The 15,757-nt window shown below is 37.6% G+C and overlaps 3 protein-coding genes across 6 annotated transcripts; 2 read left to right on the forward strand and 1 right to left on the reverse strand.

Moving 5' to 3' along the window:
* Positions 1 to 22: 22 nt before the first annotated feature.
* On the forward strand, positions 23 to 1,630 carry LOC6578118 (mitogen-activated protein kinase p38b). Its single transcript, XM_002004004.4, has one exon. The coding sequence runs from the start codon at positions 132 to 134 to the stop codon at positions 1,215 to 1,217; it is 1,086 nt and encodes a 361-aa protein (XP_002004040.1). The 5' UTR covers positions 23 to 131; the 3' UTR covers positions 1,218 to 1,630.
* LOC6578119 (protein FRA10AC1 homolog) lies at positions 1,462 to 2,660 on the reverse strand. Its single transcript, XM_002004005.4, has 2 exons — positions 2,097 to 2,660; positions 1,462 to 1,998 (listed from the first exon to the last, which is right to left on the reverse strand). The coding sequence occupies exons 1-2, from the start codon at positions 2,538 to 2,540 to the stop codon at positions 1,693 to 1,695; spliced, it is 750 nt and encodes a 249-aa protein (XP_002004041.1). The 5' UTR covers positions 2,541 to 2,660; the 3' UTR covers positions 1,462 to 1,692.
* Positions 2,661 to 5,023: 2,363 nt separating this feature from the next.
* Positions 5,024 to 14,934, forward strand: LOC6578120 (phospholipid-transporting ATPase ABCA3). Of its 4 annotated transcripts, none has more exons than XM_002004006.4 (15): positions 5,031 to 5,331; positions 6,825 to 6,945; positions 7,013 to 7,213; positions 8,309 to 8,779; positions 8,843 to 8,995; positions 9,058 to 9,236; positions 9,292 to 9,508; positions 9,914 to 10,214; positions 10,511 to 10,820; positions 10,882 to 11,033; positions 11,096 to 11,276; positions 11,927 to 12,164; positions 12,229 to 12,858; positions 13,362 to 14,376; positions 14,449 to 14,934. In XM_002004006.4, exons 1-15 carry the CDS (start codon positions 5,152 to 5,154, stop codon positions 14,867 to 14,869), a joined length of 4,770 nt encoding a protein of 1,589 aa, XP_002004042.2. In that variant the 5' UTR covers positions 5,031 to 5,151; the 3' UTR covers positions 14,870 to 14,934. The 4 variants fall into 4 exon arrangements, with proteins under 4 accessions (XP_043865178.1, XP_015021488.1, XP_002004042.2 ...); XM_044009242.1 differs by lacking the exon at positions 5,031 to 5,331 and adding an exon at positions 6,006 to 6,059; XM_015166002.3 differs by lacking the exons at positions 12,229 to 12,858; positions 13,362 to 14,376; positions 14,449 to 14,934 and having other exon boundaries at positions 5,026 to 5,331; positions 11,890 to 12,071.
* The last annotated feature ends 823 nt before the right edge of the window (positions 14,935 to 15,757 follow it).

The following is a 15,757-nucleotide window of genomic DNA, read 5'->3' on the forward strand; positions in this document are numbered from 1 at the left end:
ATCGACTAGTCGTCGCTATGTTGTTTTTGTACATCACTATCAGAATACTGCTTCTTCTTTAATTCGTGAAATTTTTTGGATAACAAGATAAAAAGAAGAATTTTGTGACGAGAACCATAAAGTCCCTGAAAATGCCGAAGTTTTATAAAATTGAGATTAATCGCACCGAATGGGAAATTCCTGAAACATACCAAAATCTTCAGGCTGTTGGGCAGGGTGCCTACGGACAGGTGTGCAAGGCCGTGGTACGAGGTACCTCAACAAAGGTGGCTATTAAGAAATTGGCCCGTCCCTTTCAATCAGCAGTGCATGCGAAGCGCACATACCGCGAACTATGTCTGTTGAAGCACATGGATCACGAGAATGTCATTGGCCTGCTGGATGTCTTCCATCCAGGGCAGCCAGCTGATTCGTTAGATCAATTTCAGCAGGTCTACATGGTGACGCATCTGATGGACGCTGATCTAAATAATATAATACGCACGCAAAAGCTATCTGATGAGCATGTGCAATTTCTAGTCTATCAGATATTGCGTGGATTAAAGTATATTCACAGCGCCGGCGTTATTCATCGTGATTTGAAGCCCTCCAATTTAGCTGTAAATGAGGACTGCGAGCTACGTATCTTAGATTTCGGGCTGGCTCGACCAGCGGAGAGCGAGATGACGGGATATGTGGCAACACGTTGGTATCGGGCGCCTGAAATCATGCTTAATTGGATGCACTACAATCAGACAGTGGACATTTGGTCTGTAGGCTGTATCATGGCTGAACTTTTAACGGGACGCACCCTATTCCCAGGCACCGACCACATACACCAGTTGAATCTAATCATGGAGGTGCTGGGCACACCGAATGATGAATTTATGAACAAGATCTCGTCGGAGAGCGCACGCACTTATATACGATCGTTGCCCGTGATGCCGCGTCGAAACTTCCGCGACGTTTTCCGCGGTGCCAATCCACTGGCCATTGAATTGCTGGAAAAGATGTTGGAACTGGACGCGGAGAAACGCATTACAGCCGAGCAGGCCCTTGAACACCCATATATGGAGAAATGGCATGATCCCAGTGATGAAGCCACATCAACGCTCTACGATCAAAGTTTTGAGGAAGATGAAAATACTGTAGAGAAATGGAAGGAGATGGTGTTCACCGAAGTGCGACGCTTTAAGCCGCCACAGGCATTTGCCGAGCTCTTAGCGCAAGCTCAATAGCAAACGCAAAACTAACAAGAGCTATAAATTTAGTTTTTTAGTTTATCACGAGTCGTCCCCAAATTGTTTTCAAAAAGTTCTGTCGCAATTGCTTCTAAAACGACAGACGTCACAGCCTTAATGTCCAGTTCAACTTTTTTGGTGTTGGTGTTTTACAATATATATGTAAATGTATGTATGTATACTATGGGTGATCAGTGAAAGGTCCGTGGACCTACTTTAAATAACTGCAGGACCTCTTACACTCTTTGTACATGTCTGTATTGTATAAATGTAAAATGTAAATGTATGTATATTTATGTACATGTCTGCAAAGTGCAGTCTGTAGATGATATAGCCATAGAGGAGCTATAGCTCTATATAAATAAAAAGGAAGCTATTGTATTTACAACAGTTCAGTCAACAAAACCAAATGTAAAGACTTTTTCAACGAAAACCATAATTGTTTTCCATTTTTAAAAACCGTTGTCAACTTTTATAATAGTAAATCCTCTAGATAACGCTCGAATTCCTGTTCTCTTGATGGTTGTTCCTTGCTTAGGTCCAGTTGTTTACTCCAAATCTGCTCGTCCTCAGCTGCATTTACAATGCTTGTGGCCTGTTGCTCTTCCTCTAACTCTTCGCCTTCAACGAGGTCTTTCTCGCTATCTTGATTTAGTTTGCGTCTCTTTTGTTTACGGTCGTTATTACGTTCCTCTTTCGCTCTGCGCCTCTGGCGCTTATGTTCTTTTTTCTTAGTTCGATAGTTGAGTTGCTCCGTATGCACGGGACAAAGGCGCAACTGCAAAATATGTAAATTAATAGGCAGATCAATAAATAAAGAAAATGTAAGACACAGCGTATTGAAAAATCTAGATAATTAAGATTGAGTCTACCTACCTTGACTAGTGCATTTTGTGGAGCACCTCCTTCGATATACTTAAAATTGACCTCCCAACTACGTAAACCTTCGCGTTCACCACAATGTCGACTGCCACATTGGAATTGACCTATGCCGGTAACCACCTCTTCTTCGGTTCGCCAGCGTAAAGCGATTTTATTCTCTTTGTAGCGCGTGAGATCGGCTATGCAATACTCCTTGAATAGCTTTCGATAGTAGCGTAAGGCCAAACGTTGCTCCCAGCTCAATGTCCGAATGTCGGCTGCATCCTCCTCGTCCCAAAGAAAGCGATGATTCTCACGTATAACGTCAATATCCCGCTTATGCTTACGCGATTCACCTTCAGCAATAGAGGCCCGCACATAATGATTAAGAATATAATTGTGACGTTCCTTGTCCGTGAATCTATCCAAATTAATAGGAAATATTGATTTGCTGCTCATTTTCTCAAAACAATCGAGCAATCGAGCAATCGATAATATGAAACTCTCCCGATTTATGTGTAAACGAAAGTAGAATTGAGTTTTTTAACAGTGGCGAAAGACAGTATTTCTTTTGTCAAAAATAGCAGAGCGATGGCGTTTCTGGAGTTGATACTGTTAAAACACCCAGAAGGTAATGTTAAATGGAATCACCCCACCCAGCATTTTTGAGTTTAACCACTAACCACAGAACCAGGGTGACCGAATATGGTATTTTAAATACTTTTTGGTATTTTATCAGCTCCGATTTTGCTCAAAAGTATTTTAATGGTATATAGGTATTTAGTAGCATTTTTCTTCGATTTTATGATATTATATGATATTTTCGGTTTGGTCACTCTTTAAGTCTTAATGAATCGAATGCTTAATGCTTAAGACTTGCTTAATTTTAAAACAAATAAATAGAAAACATGAGCAATAAGCAAAAATATAGAGCTGAGTGGGAGACTATGCCGGAAAATGAAAAATGGCTGCGAAGGAGCGCTAATAATATGGATGCGCACTGCAAAGCGTGCCAGACTAACATTTTGAGTAGGCTGGCGTCACTTAAGCAACATGCGGCTACACAAACACAAAGATTTAATCATTTTGACCGTTTCTAATCCGTCGTGTGAACGCATATTCTCTCAAATTAATTTAATCAAAACGAAAAATCGAAACCGCTTTAAAAATGTAAATATATCACATATATTACATGTACAATAATCATTGCGCGAAAATGGGTGCATTAATTTTAAGCCCAGTGAACAAGTGTTATGTAAAGATTTCAACAAATTGAATTTAAGCTGCTCTGACGAAGAAGGCTAGTAAATATAATTAAATGATCTTAAGAGAAACTGAGAAACTGAACAAAGAAGTTCCTTTATTATTTTATTTTAAGAAAATGTTACAAAATGAATTTTAAGCATTTAATTAATTTTAAGACTTTAAATATATATTGGAATATGGAATTGAATACGAATGCATATGTTCTAGTTTTATGTTGGACTGAAATATTATTAATTTTTTAAAATGAAATAAACAACAAACATTTTTTGCAATGGGAAAACCCTTATTTTCAGAGCTTGCAAATGAGAGTTGAGCGTTTTTTCGTTTATTCTCTTCCTCGCATCATAACCAGTGTTGCCGAAACTTTTTCAGCAAAAGTAGTAAAACCGAAGGCTGAAAGTAGTTAGAAGTAGCCAACTTTCTTCTAAAATAGCTGAAAAAGTAGCAAAAAAGAAAACAGTGCTGTTTTTTTTTCATAAAAAGTCAACTTTATTAATTTAATTCTGATAATATCTCATCTATGACCACCAGCTCGTCATTCTCACCTTTGTCGCTTTTATAATTTGCCTTTTTAAGGTAGTTGGGTGGAACGCTATACTCATAGAAACATTTGCCATATCGGCGTAATCCATATGTTTTGTGGACATACAATCTTAATGAAACTTTCAAAACGTGATCATATGGCTAAAATGTGTGTACATTCCAAAGCACAAGTCTCTAGTACTTGAAATGCGTTTTTTACAAAATGATGGCGTCAATGGGTCAGGGTATAAAAACTGATAAGAAATGAATTTTGCATAGCATATTAGAAAGCTTACCTATTCTTCAGTTGTAGTAATAATTCTACACAAAGCTCAGTACATTTAAATCATTTACATTTAAAAAGTATCGAAGCGAATTTTGTTATAAGTTCGCTTGCATTTTAGCTAAATTTAATATTTGAAAATAGCCAGATTTGTAGCTAATAGCTGTTTGAAAATTTTTGTAGCAATCGGCCTTAAAAAGTAGCCAGATCTAGCTACAAAATAGCTGATTCGGCAACACTGATCATAACCAAAAAAAATTGTGCAGACACGTCTATCTCTGAGCGTCACTCTCTGTTTTCTTTAGCATCTGTTTCGCACAGACGCAATGCGATCACTCATTCGTGTGACGCTCTCACATGAGTGTCGCGTAAAACTAACACGATTTTCCCTCACACAAAGCCTCTCAGCAAAAAACACTTTGACTAAAAAACTCAGCAGAAAATGTTTTTGCCTTCGTGTGCATGTAAATACACGCATACATACATACAAAAAGAACGCAGCAATCGCGCGTGATTACCCATACAAACGCAACTGACAGTTTGCTTCATTTAACTCAAGCAAACGATCAGTGTTTGACTTGAGGAAACGAATACAGAAATAACTGTCTCCCTCAGAGTGCGAGCGAGCTAAGCCAGACGCGACAAAAACAGTTTCTGTCTGAGTTTTTTTGACTGTGTTAGTGAAAGACACTTATTTGCAGACAACGAAAAAGTGTTAACAGTTATTTGCGAACTGTTATTTTTTCTATATATAATAAGTCAGTTATTATTTTATTATAATTTGAATTTCCAGACGATTTATTTGTTATGGTATTTATAGTAGTATTTTGTAAAATATGAAATAGTATTTTATAGTATAATTTTGAGACCAAATTGGTATTTTTCGTTTGGTCCGGCGCGGTCACCCTGTTTGTTTGTCCCTGACTGAAAATGTGTAATTTTATAAAATTTTGCTTGAATTTATGTTAATTCTAACGGCATAAAAGTAGAAAAATATCAATGGCATGTAGCCGTTTATTATTTCTGCCGTTTTGGTGGAAAAATTGGCTTAATTTGAGATATAACTGGAAAATTCTAGTCACTATCTTCACGATATGGACAGCAGTTCAATGGACCTATTTACATTTATCAAATAAATCAAGTGAAACACAATTCGAGGAATTTGAAATTAAAGACCATGTACGTACTCAATATTTTCACTACTCGCAAAATACAAAGAAGATATAACAATATCAGAGCTCGCAAATGAGAGTTGATCGTTTTTTCGTTTATGCCCTGCTTCGCATCACTCTTTGTTTTCTTTAGAATCTGTTTCATACATATGTACATACAAAAATAACGCAGCAATCGCGTGTGATTACTCACGATTGAGTGATAGTAGGTTATGCCACTAACCAGAGAACACGTAGACCGGACAAGTAGTGTAAAGCGTTTTGCACACTTTTCGGGAGTTATCTCCCACGATTGAGTGATAGTGTCTTTTAACAGTGGTGATTACTAGACGTCTGCATGAATGGCAAAAAAAGCACATTCAACTGTACAAAGTCATCATTGAATTGAGTGAAAACTTGTACAAAACGAAATGAGAATGAGTGAGCGACTGAAGTCGTGTTTCTCTCGGCTGCACAAAAATATAGCCGAAAAGAAACGAAGTGAGTGAGTGAGCAGCAGAAGCTATTAAATGTTGTATATTGAATACATTCGAATATTGTCAGCTGTTTTCTGCTGTGTGTGTTATCTGTTAAAAGAAAGAGGAAAAAATAAAGAAATATGTGTGCAATGTATTTTTTGTTGTGGAATTTTTAACTTATATATTTATTACAAATAATTAATTAATAATATTCGAATTTAAAAACATAATTTTATTAATGCTATCAGGGTTGGAAGCTATTGAACATCGCTTTTATGTAATTAATGCTGTAATTCTGCTGGCTGGAATACAAAATATTTGGCAGCTTGTTTTATACATTTTGTTAGTAAAACTAAAACACAAGCTTTAAACAAAACAAAACACAAAAACAACACGCTGGTATTTGCCGAAAAATACATACATTTTTTCCTGCAGCTTCCGCTTCCATTTCACACGTCTGCTCACAATTTCTCAAAGCACAAAATGAATACACAAAATATTCTTCGAACTACTTGAGTAGTTCGAATGTTTTCGAAGTTTTCATTTCACTTTAGCTTAGTCTTGGGTACTACCCAGACTTGGGTAGCTTAGTCTTGGTACTACCCTTAGACTTGGGTACTACCCAGCTCGTCGCGCTGATCAAGAATATATGTATATGCTTTGTGGGGTCTCCCACGCCTTCTTCTGCCCGTTTCATACTTTTTCACAAAACCATTATACCCTGATTTCCCATTTTCAATGGGTTCAGGGTATAATAAAGAGTGTCCCTCAGTGTGAGATCGTGACTGCACAAGCTTTTCGGTTATGATACGAAGCAGAGCATATACGAAAAAACGATCAACTCTCATTTGCGAGCTCTGTTATGTATACAATATAATTTGTATGTATACATATATACCAATAGGTAGCGCCAGACTGCATTAACTGTTCTACATATGAATGAAATAAAAGTTGTATACACAACTATGATTTGATATTTTCTTATACATATATTGGTAAACATATTTTTCTGACATGCTTTATCTGTTTATTTAAAATTCAGGATTCTCTTCTACGCTATTTTCCTGGAAATGATTACGATTCGGTATACTATGCGCCAATTACTGAAAATACGAGACGATTAATGGACCTTGTGGGAAATGAACTGGGAATTCAATATGAACGTACGTTTTAAAAAATTTCATATGCTTGAAAAAATTGAATGAATTAAAGCAAGGTTTCTTATTAAAGGTATTCGCGAATACAACAATAGTGCGGAAATGCAATTTGATATGGAGCAGCAGTGCAGAGGTAGCTGCTTTGCCATCAATTTTCAGTCATTGCCAGATTTAGGAACAGGATCCGGTATAAAGTATAGCGTCTCATCAAACCGTATACGCAGCTCGCCAAAAAAACGTTTTGTGAATGACGACGAAATTAATCATCAAAAGAGTACGTACAGTTTGGCAAGAAAGTGTTTACACACAGGGAAAAAATGTTAATTTTTTACTTTGAAGCGAAATAAAAGCAGTAAGAATATGCATATTCAATTTTAAAAAAAAAATGAAAATAGGTAAATTAGACTATAAACACTATAAGTAAGTAAAAAAAAATTACAATATGTTTCCATTAATAAAAGAAAATAACAAACAAGTAAGAAGACTCTAGTCGAGACTGCTCGACTAGGAGATACCCTGAACCCTCTAATCTGATATTCTAATCACTCTGCACTTCTTTTCGGCACGTACATACACATCCACGTATTAGAACGCGCTCTGCTAACTGCGCAGTGCTGCGCTGCAGTGTGGGCAACATTATAAGGATTTATTTGTTGAATATTTTAATTTCTAGACGTACAATCTTAATGAAACTTTCAGAACGTAATCATAATATTCAAATGTATGTACATTCCAAAGCACAAGTCTCTAGTACTTGAAATACGCCTTTTACAAAGGTGAGGGTGAGGGGGTGGATATAGGGGTGGGGGGTAAATTACAACAAAAATCGAAATTGTATAAAGTGCATATAAGTCTACATATAAAATTTGGAAGCTCTAGCTCTAAAGGTGTAGAAGGTATAATTAAATAACTAGCTTTCGATAAGGTTTTTGATCGATAATAAATTATCGGGAGTAGTTATCGATATAAAAAGAAAAACTTGATATGCGCGTGATATACACGGACCTAGGAAAAAAAATTTCAAGTCTCTAGCTCTTATATCTTCTGAAATCGACGCGTTCATACATACGGACGGACGGACGGACAGACAGACGGACAGGGCCAAATCGACTTAGCTCGTCGCCCTGATCAATAATATATATACTTTGTGGGGTCTGCCACGCCTCCTTCTGTCTGTTACATACTTTTAACAAAACCATTATACCCTGATTTCCCATTGAAAATGGGTTCAGGGTATAAAAATTGAATATGCATATTCTTACTGCTTTTATTTCGCTTCAAAGTAAAAAATTAAAATAAATATATGTAGGCAAAAGTTTTTATGTATGCTAATATGCTATGCTAATACTTAGTTACAACCCTCTTATAGATGATGATGAATATATACGTGAAGGATTTTTCACACTACAACATGTTATTGATCTCCAGTATATGCGTTACCAGCAACTTGATCCCAGATATGAATTGCTGGTGAATGTTATCCCAAATCTGGAGCTAGGCCCAGCCGACAGCTATCGCTTGGTCAATTTCGGGACACTATTTAGCATATTATTCAAAATGCTTCTGTTGAGCACATTTCTGGTACCTTTAGTCGAAGAGAAACAAAATGGCATCAATGAGTTTCTCAATCTCGTTACGCCCATGAGCTTTTTGAATGGCCTCAGCTTTTTCATTTTACGTATTCTATTGTATGGATGCTTCCTGGTGATCAACTTGACTATCGCATGGAAATATGGCGCCTTGGGGTCAATTCATTTTATATATATATTTACCCTATATTTATTATATATTATTGCCTCTATGTCGTATTCCTATTTAATATCCGTATGCTTTTTCTCAGGTGAGTGGTAATTATTCCGCCCTTATGTACATAAACAGATATTTTTGTACTTTTTCTTTATAGTCTTTTATGCTAAAATTGGCGGACTTATCTTACTTATAATACCATACGTGTTTAGTATTGTAAGAGGTTGGATAACAAATCTGGCATTTAAATTATTTTCCACAAACGCTTTTCTGGAAGGCCTTGATGTACTGCAGACGTTCTGTAACAAACGTAAGTCGAAAAGATCTTTATATGATTATCTACAAACTCATTGATCCGAATTAAATTGGCAGACCGCAATTTTGAATTATCTGACTTGACTCGAGTTATTAAAGATGACTTCAGCAGCATCTTAACAGTTTATGTAACGCTCATCTGCCAGATCATGTTTTACGCTTTGCTGTACAACTACTTGGTGTGCGTATTTCCCGGACCTGGCGGTCTTAAGCGCCCCTTTCTATTCTTCCTAAATGTACGTATGTAATATTATTTAAAATTGAGTTTACTAATTTTTCTGCTTTTTGAAGCCGGAAACATATAAGAAGCGTCAGCGCAATGAGTATACAACCGCAGAGCGTGGCACACATGCGATAATTATAAAAAATCTGTGCAAGAAATTCAAGACGAGTAAACGCAATACTCACATTGCAGACCATTTAGATATGACGATCAATAACAAGGAGATCACCGTGCTGCTGGGGCATAACGGCGCCGGCAAGACGACCATGATGAACATGATTATGGGTATATATTAAATAAAAACAGTCCTACGATTCCTCATTAGGATTTGTATACCATCCTTTGAAATATTGGCTATCAATGTTAAGGTTTTTTGTTTAAGGTATAATAAATAAAGAAAGCAAGTTTGCTCCTGCCGAATGTCTGCTTGCCGCGGAGTAGCGTCTTAGTCTTCCAAGACTGAGATGCTTATCTCAATATGCCATCCTCCAACAGGCTCCATACGTTAGTCGCCTTTGAGCTCCAGTGGTTATCTAGAACTCCATTCGATTAGTAGCAGCAGATCTTCCGCGGGCATATACACTACTCACGGCAAAGTTCCAAGTATTCCTCAACGCAGTATTGTGGCAACCGGCAACCACCGCACCTCACATATATATATATTAAACTTGTCTTTGGTTATTTTTCTAGGTATCGTTCCAAAGGATGCGGGAAACATTCTTGTTTGCAGTGAACGTGACGTTGCGTCGTATCGTCACCTGATTGGTTTCTGTCCACAACACAGCGTCTTTATGAGTTATATGACCTGTCAGCAACATTTGGAATTTTTCTCCCAGCTACGAGGAGCGACGCGCTCTGACGCACAACACTGGGCGGAATTGAGGCTGCGAAAGTTGAATCTCGCAGACAAAGCAAATGAATATGGTTGTATGTTGTCTGGCGGCATGAAACGACGTCTATCGCTAGGTATTGCAATAGCTGGCAATACTAAGTTAGTAACTTTTTTATATATATTCAACAACTAATTTATTCTACAATAATAGTTATTCACTAATAGTCCTTAATATATTTAATTTTTTGTAGTAGTACATTTCGTGTTATTTTTATAAACAAAACTCTTCGATTTTTAGTTAGTTTTATTCATTTATTTTATTTTATTTTTAATAGTTACAAAACATAAATAAATTTATTTGGCATTACTCTTTTTTAATTCGGTTGAGGTCGAAATGTTACATTGCTAATGTGTTATGTACGTCATCCTAACTTTTAAAATCTTTCACTGTTCAGAATTGTTATACTAGACGAACCATCCTCAGGCCTAGACATCGAATCACGCCGCGAACTTTGGGACATTTTGCTTGAGCTACGCAAAGAGAAGGCCATTCTGGTCACCACACACTATATGGAAGAGGCCGAAGAACTCGGCGATACCATTTGTATATTGGCGAACGGCAAGCTGGAAAGGACCGGATCACCTTTGGAACTTAAGCGCAAATATGGCAACGGTTATTGCCTTAAGCTGGAAACCCATGAGAACTTCAATAAAGATGCCATCATATTTGAAATACGCAGGTTTATAGAAAATGCTTCCGTGGAGGTTAGCATATATATAGATATATATTATTTTATTTTTATATACTCACATGATTTACTTACAGAATTTTGTAAAGCCCACGGTTTATATTCGATTGCCATATGATTTTGACTTGAAATATCATGACATGCTGCGCAGTTTGGAGGGAGCCAAAGAAAGGTTGGGTATTATAACAATCTCCATTGCTGATACCTCTTTGGAGAGCGTGTTTTTGAAGTAAGTTTTTAGTGTTTGTCGTAAATTTATGCCATCTTTACATAAATTATCTTGTGCTAAAGTTGTGCTGGAGGAACCGATCAAGTGGATAAACCCGATGACACTCGCAATAGCGAATCTGCATTGATTCATCCATACAAACGGTTGACAAATATTGAGCCCCATTTCTTGCAACTCATTGCTGCAATTTTCTACAAAAAATGGACATTTTTATCTAAAGAATGGTGCTATGCTGTCTATATGGTAAATACAAGCAAATTTTTAAACAAATAAAAATAACATTTTATATGTAAGCTATCGTTTATATATACGTATACTCGCCTTCCGAACCGTCCCGTATGATAGTCAGAGGAACAAATGTGCGACACAATTAATCATTTGTATACCCTGAACCCAATGTAAATGGGATATCAGGGTATGTATAATGGTTTTGTTAAAAGTATGTAACAGGCAGAAGGAGAAGTGGCAGACCCCACAAAGTATATATGTATATTCTTGATCAGGGTGACGAGCTGAGTCGATTTAGCCCTGTCCGTCTGTCTTTCTGTCCGTCCGTCCGTCCGTAGTATGAACGCGTCGATCTCAGAAGATATAAGAGCTAGCACGGATATCGAGTTCATCTCGTATTTTTTATCGATTAAAAACCTTATCAGAAATAAGTTATTTAATTATACCTTCTACATCTTTAGAGCTAGAGTCTCCAAATTTTAAATGTAGTTCAATATGTATTTTATAAAATTTCTATTGTTAAAATTAATTAATTAAATTCCCATAGTTAGCCCACAGTGTATGTGTTTCTTGTGTAAGCAGAAAGACGCGCAATCTATTTATTACAATATAAATATTCCGATTTCAGCCCCTTTTTTACCTGATGCGTTTTTTATTCCATACAGCTAAGCATATTCATGTTTGGCATTGTGTTCGCTGTTTTGCTGATGCATTATATGTCTGTGGTGAATAATGAGTATTCTTTGCCACTCAAACTCACACAACTACGCACGGGCAGTGTTTATATCTACAACCCATCTGGCTATGATACACAGTTTGAGCAGCATTTGCGTCAATACATTCAAGATAGTGGTCTTAATGCTAAAACGTTAGTGGTGCGAGAAAACTTTACCATGAATGAGGGTAATTTATCATCGAATATAATGTTTATTATTAGGTTTCGCTAATCTGCTTAAACTTTCTACAGAGTTGAAGCAGATGCAGCGCGATAATCTGGCTGAATTTCTCGAGGATACCATTGGACTGATTACGATCGATGGAGCGGATCGCGGCACTGGCGAGAAACCGAGTATACAAATGTATTGGGCCAGTAATCGCTACCACAGCAGTATCATACTGCTAAATATGGTGGACACGTGCATGCTGCAGCAGCTAGGTGGACAGGAGAAATCTTTTATTGATGCCAGCTATGAGCCCATTAGGCGTTTCGTTAGCGATGTCAGTTCCGCGCGGCTCGAATACTTTGCAGTCATCGTATCAGCTGCCAATTTTTTCTACATGTTCTACTACATCGTCTTGCCGTTTGGGGAGCATGTGAACGGATTTCGTCAACTGCAGCCCATGTCACGCTTCACATATTGGTGGGCCACGTTTGTGTTTGATTCGCTATTGCATGGCATCGTCTGCCTGATGCTGTTTCTGATGCAACGGCTGTTTATGCCCGATGAGTTGTATAAAGTCGAAGAGCAGAAGCTAATCGCATGGAGTCTATTCTTTTATGGGTGCAGCTATTTGCCTATTTTGTACGTTTTGGGTAATAACTTTAAGTCCATATCAACAATTTCAACATATCTGCTGCTTATGTTTATCGTTTCAGGTAAGTGATTAGTATCTGCTATGTAGTTACATATGTAAATTTCGAAAAATTTTCTAATCATAGCAAGTGATGTATGAAACTAATTTTGTTTATTCCGTGGCATTACGAAAGTTTTGTATAATTCTTATAAAAATGGGTCTGTGAAAACTGTTATATAAACAGAACAGAGTTGTTTCCATGAATTTTGTAATGTTGTCCTTCTTAATAAGACTAAAAACATTTTATGCTGCTGCATGCTGCTTGGAGTCGGGCCTTACCGTCTAATACTCATTCAAAAGATACATGTTTTTTGTTAAAGAAGTGAGGGAGGAATACGAACATCTTTTTTCCGATTTTCCGGGCTCCCAATAGGAATATATATGTATTTGTACATGTGTAGTATTGTGATTAAGTCTTGTCTATAACTAAACTGACGAGGACTGATAAATCCTTCAAAGTTGGGCTTCTGTTATAATATAATGCACTTTGCTTTACATGAAAAAATCGGCTAAATATTCTTTCAGAGATCGCACCTTTAATCACCTCCGGCAATATTCAGGCAATGAAACTTCATGAGACAAAAATTGCCTTTCTCTGCTTCCTGCCTGATTTCAATTTGAACCATCAGCTACGGCTCATCAACGAAAATCTGTTGGCACAGCGAAAGAAGTCGTCAGTTGCTCCCCCATCCACTGGCGTATTTTTCGCTTATGCACTTGTCGTGCTCTTCCTGGTCATGTGCTTCTTCACAATTGTGCTAGAAAACAAGTACTATCGCCGGAAATTGGTCGACTTTTTCCATGGCAAGAGCTGTAAGATACCACCGAAAAGTAGCTCAACTTCAGCTGCAATTGGCATAAGTTCGCAGATGGAGATGGAGAACATTAATGATTGCATCAGTGAGGAACAGCAAGCAAATCGGCTGCTAACAGATAACTCTCATGATTATCCATTGATCGTCAGTAATCTGCGCAAGAGCTATGCAGGCAAACCGGCGGTCTGTGGTATCAGCTTCACTGCAAAGCCCGGCGAATGCTTTGGACTGCTGGGAGTTAATGGAGCAGGCAAGACGACCACTTTCCAAATGATCACAGCCAACGAGATTTTTGATAGCGGACATATACGGATCAACGGCATTGATATACGGGAAAACGAAGTGCTCTTTCGCCAGCAATTTGGGTACTGTCCACAGTACGATGCACTCAATCAATTTATGACTGCTGAGCAATCCCTTCGATTGATGGCACTCCTACGTGGTCTCTCTCTCAGGACTGAGGACAGCGCACAGGCAGTGAAAAACAATGTGGAATACTGGTTAAAAAAAATGGATCTACTTAAGTATCGTCATGTGGCCGTGAAAAACTATTCTGGTGGAACCAAACGGAAGCTAATGGCTGCCATGGCCTTGATTGGGGAGCCATCACTGGTGCTGCTGGATGAGCCGACAACGGGCGTGGATCCCAAATCGCGACGACTCTTATGGAAGTGCGTTAAGGACCTCCAGGCTGAAAATCGAACAGTGGTGCTCACATCACACAGGTGTGTTCAATTTAACTCTTACGAAACTCTCCTCGCTAATAACAGGTATTCTCTTCTGTTCTATATGTGCAGCATGGATGAGTGCGAGGAGCTATGCAATCGATTGGCCATCATGGCGAATGGCAAATTCAAATGTCTGAATAACATTTGCGCCCTCAAGCGATTATGCGGCTTTACAATTAAACTGAAAATGCGAATTGACATGGATACGGAGACAAATATCAATACTATCACCGACATGCTTAAACAAGAATTCAATCAGTTGGATCTGCGGGAGAATCATGCAGGATCATTGACATACTTTGTTTGTACTGAAGAGCAGATCATATGGTCAGGAGTATTTAAGACTACACAAGATCTGGCAAAAAATTTGAAAAATATCATAGAGCATTATTCAGTAAATGAATGTACACTGGAAGACATTTTTTTAAAATTCGAAAAACATTCAAAATCAATCTTACATTCGACATCGGGTTCCCAAAACTACGTTTAAGTAAACTTTCTAACCAATTTTGAAAATACAACTATTTATATCAAAAAAAAATTACTGAATCGAAATGATATCAAATGTTATTGATAAATATTTTAAGTCGATATACCACACACATGAAACAGCCTGCATCGTATCTGACCAAATATTTTACTTTCAGACTCCATCAGCAACAATTGAATCCTCAAAATCAAAAAACTCCACTTCAAGTGGATATACACTGTATATATTTTTATATCTTGAGCCCATTGAAAATGGGGGATCGAGATAAATTGTTTCTTTTATTTATATATAATAGGCCGAAGGAAGCGTAGGAGGTATATCTTAAATATTAGAGACTTTTGGTTTGGCTAATATATATACACTTGCTATATATATTTGATTTTTATATCCCTGGAACCTATTGAAAATGGAAAATCAGGGTATAATGGGTTTGCTGAAATGTATTTAACACGCAGAAGGAACGCATATGTATTTTTGATCAGAGCGATGAACTGAGTCGATGTTGCACTGACCATCTGTCTGTCCGTATTTCTGAACGCGTCGATCTCAGAGATATGGGAGCTAGAGACTTGAATTAAAAACAAGTAAGAAGGCTCCAGTCGAGACAGCTCGACTAGGAGATACCCTGAACCCTCCAAGCTGATATTCTAATCCTTCTGGACTTCTTTTATGCACACATACATACACATGCACTTATAAGCACGCGCTCTGCTAACTGCGCAGTAAGCAGCGGCTGCGCTTGGGCTGCGCTGCAATGTGGGCAATATTATGTTGTGTTATTTGTTGAAGAATTTCTTTTGTAGACATACAATATTAATGAAACTTTCAGAGCGTAATCATATGGTTAAATTGTGTGTACATTCCAAAGCACAAGTCTCTAGTACTTGA

The sequence above is a fragment of the Drosophila mojavensis genome, unplaced genomic scaffold (genome assembly GCF_018153725.1).
Source record: "Drosophila mojavensis isolate 15081-1352.22 unplaced genomic scaffold, ASM1815372v1 contig_49, whole genome shotgun sequence".
NCBI classification, from domain to species: Eukaryota; Metazoa; Arthropoda; class Insecta; order Diptera; family Drosophilidae; genus Drosophila; species Drosophila mojavensis.

Excerpts from the sequence above, each read along its gene's own strand:
- LOC6578118 (XM_002004004.4), top strand. The coding sequence starts at position 132 with ATGCCGAAGTTTTATAAAATTGAGATTAATCGCACCGAATGGGAAATT.
- LOC6578119 (XM_002004005.4), bottom strand. The coding sequence starts at position 2,540 with ATGAGCAGCAAATCAATATTTCCTATTAATTTGGATAGATTCACGGAC. Across the intron at positions 1,999-2,096 it reads CACAAAATGCACTAGTCAAG|TTGCGCCTTTGTCCCGTGCA; the intron begins GTAGGTAGACTC and ends CATATTTTGCAG.
- LOC6578120 (XM_002004006.4), top strand. The coding sequence starts at position 5,152 with ATGGCATGTAGCCGTTTATTATTTCTGCCGTTTTGGTGGAAAAATTGG. Across the intron at positions 9,237-9,291 it reads CCTTTCTATTCTTCCTAAAT|CCGGAAACATATAAGAAGCG; the intron begins GTACGTATGTAA and ends TGCTTTTTGAAG. Across the intron at positions 11,277-11,926 it reads GGTGCTATGCTGTCTATATG|CTAAGCATATTCATGTTTGG; the intron begins GTAAATACAAGC and ends TATTCCATACAG.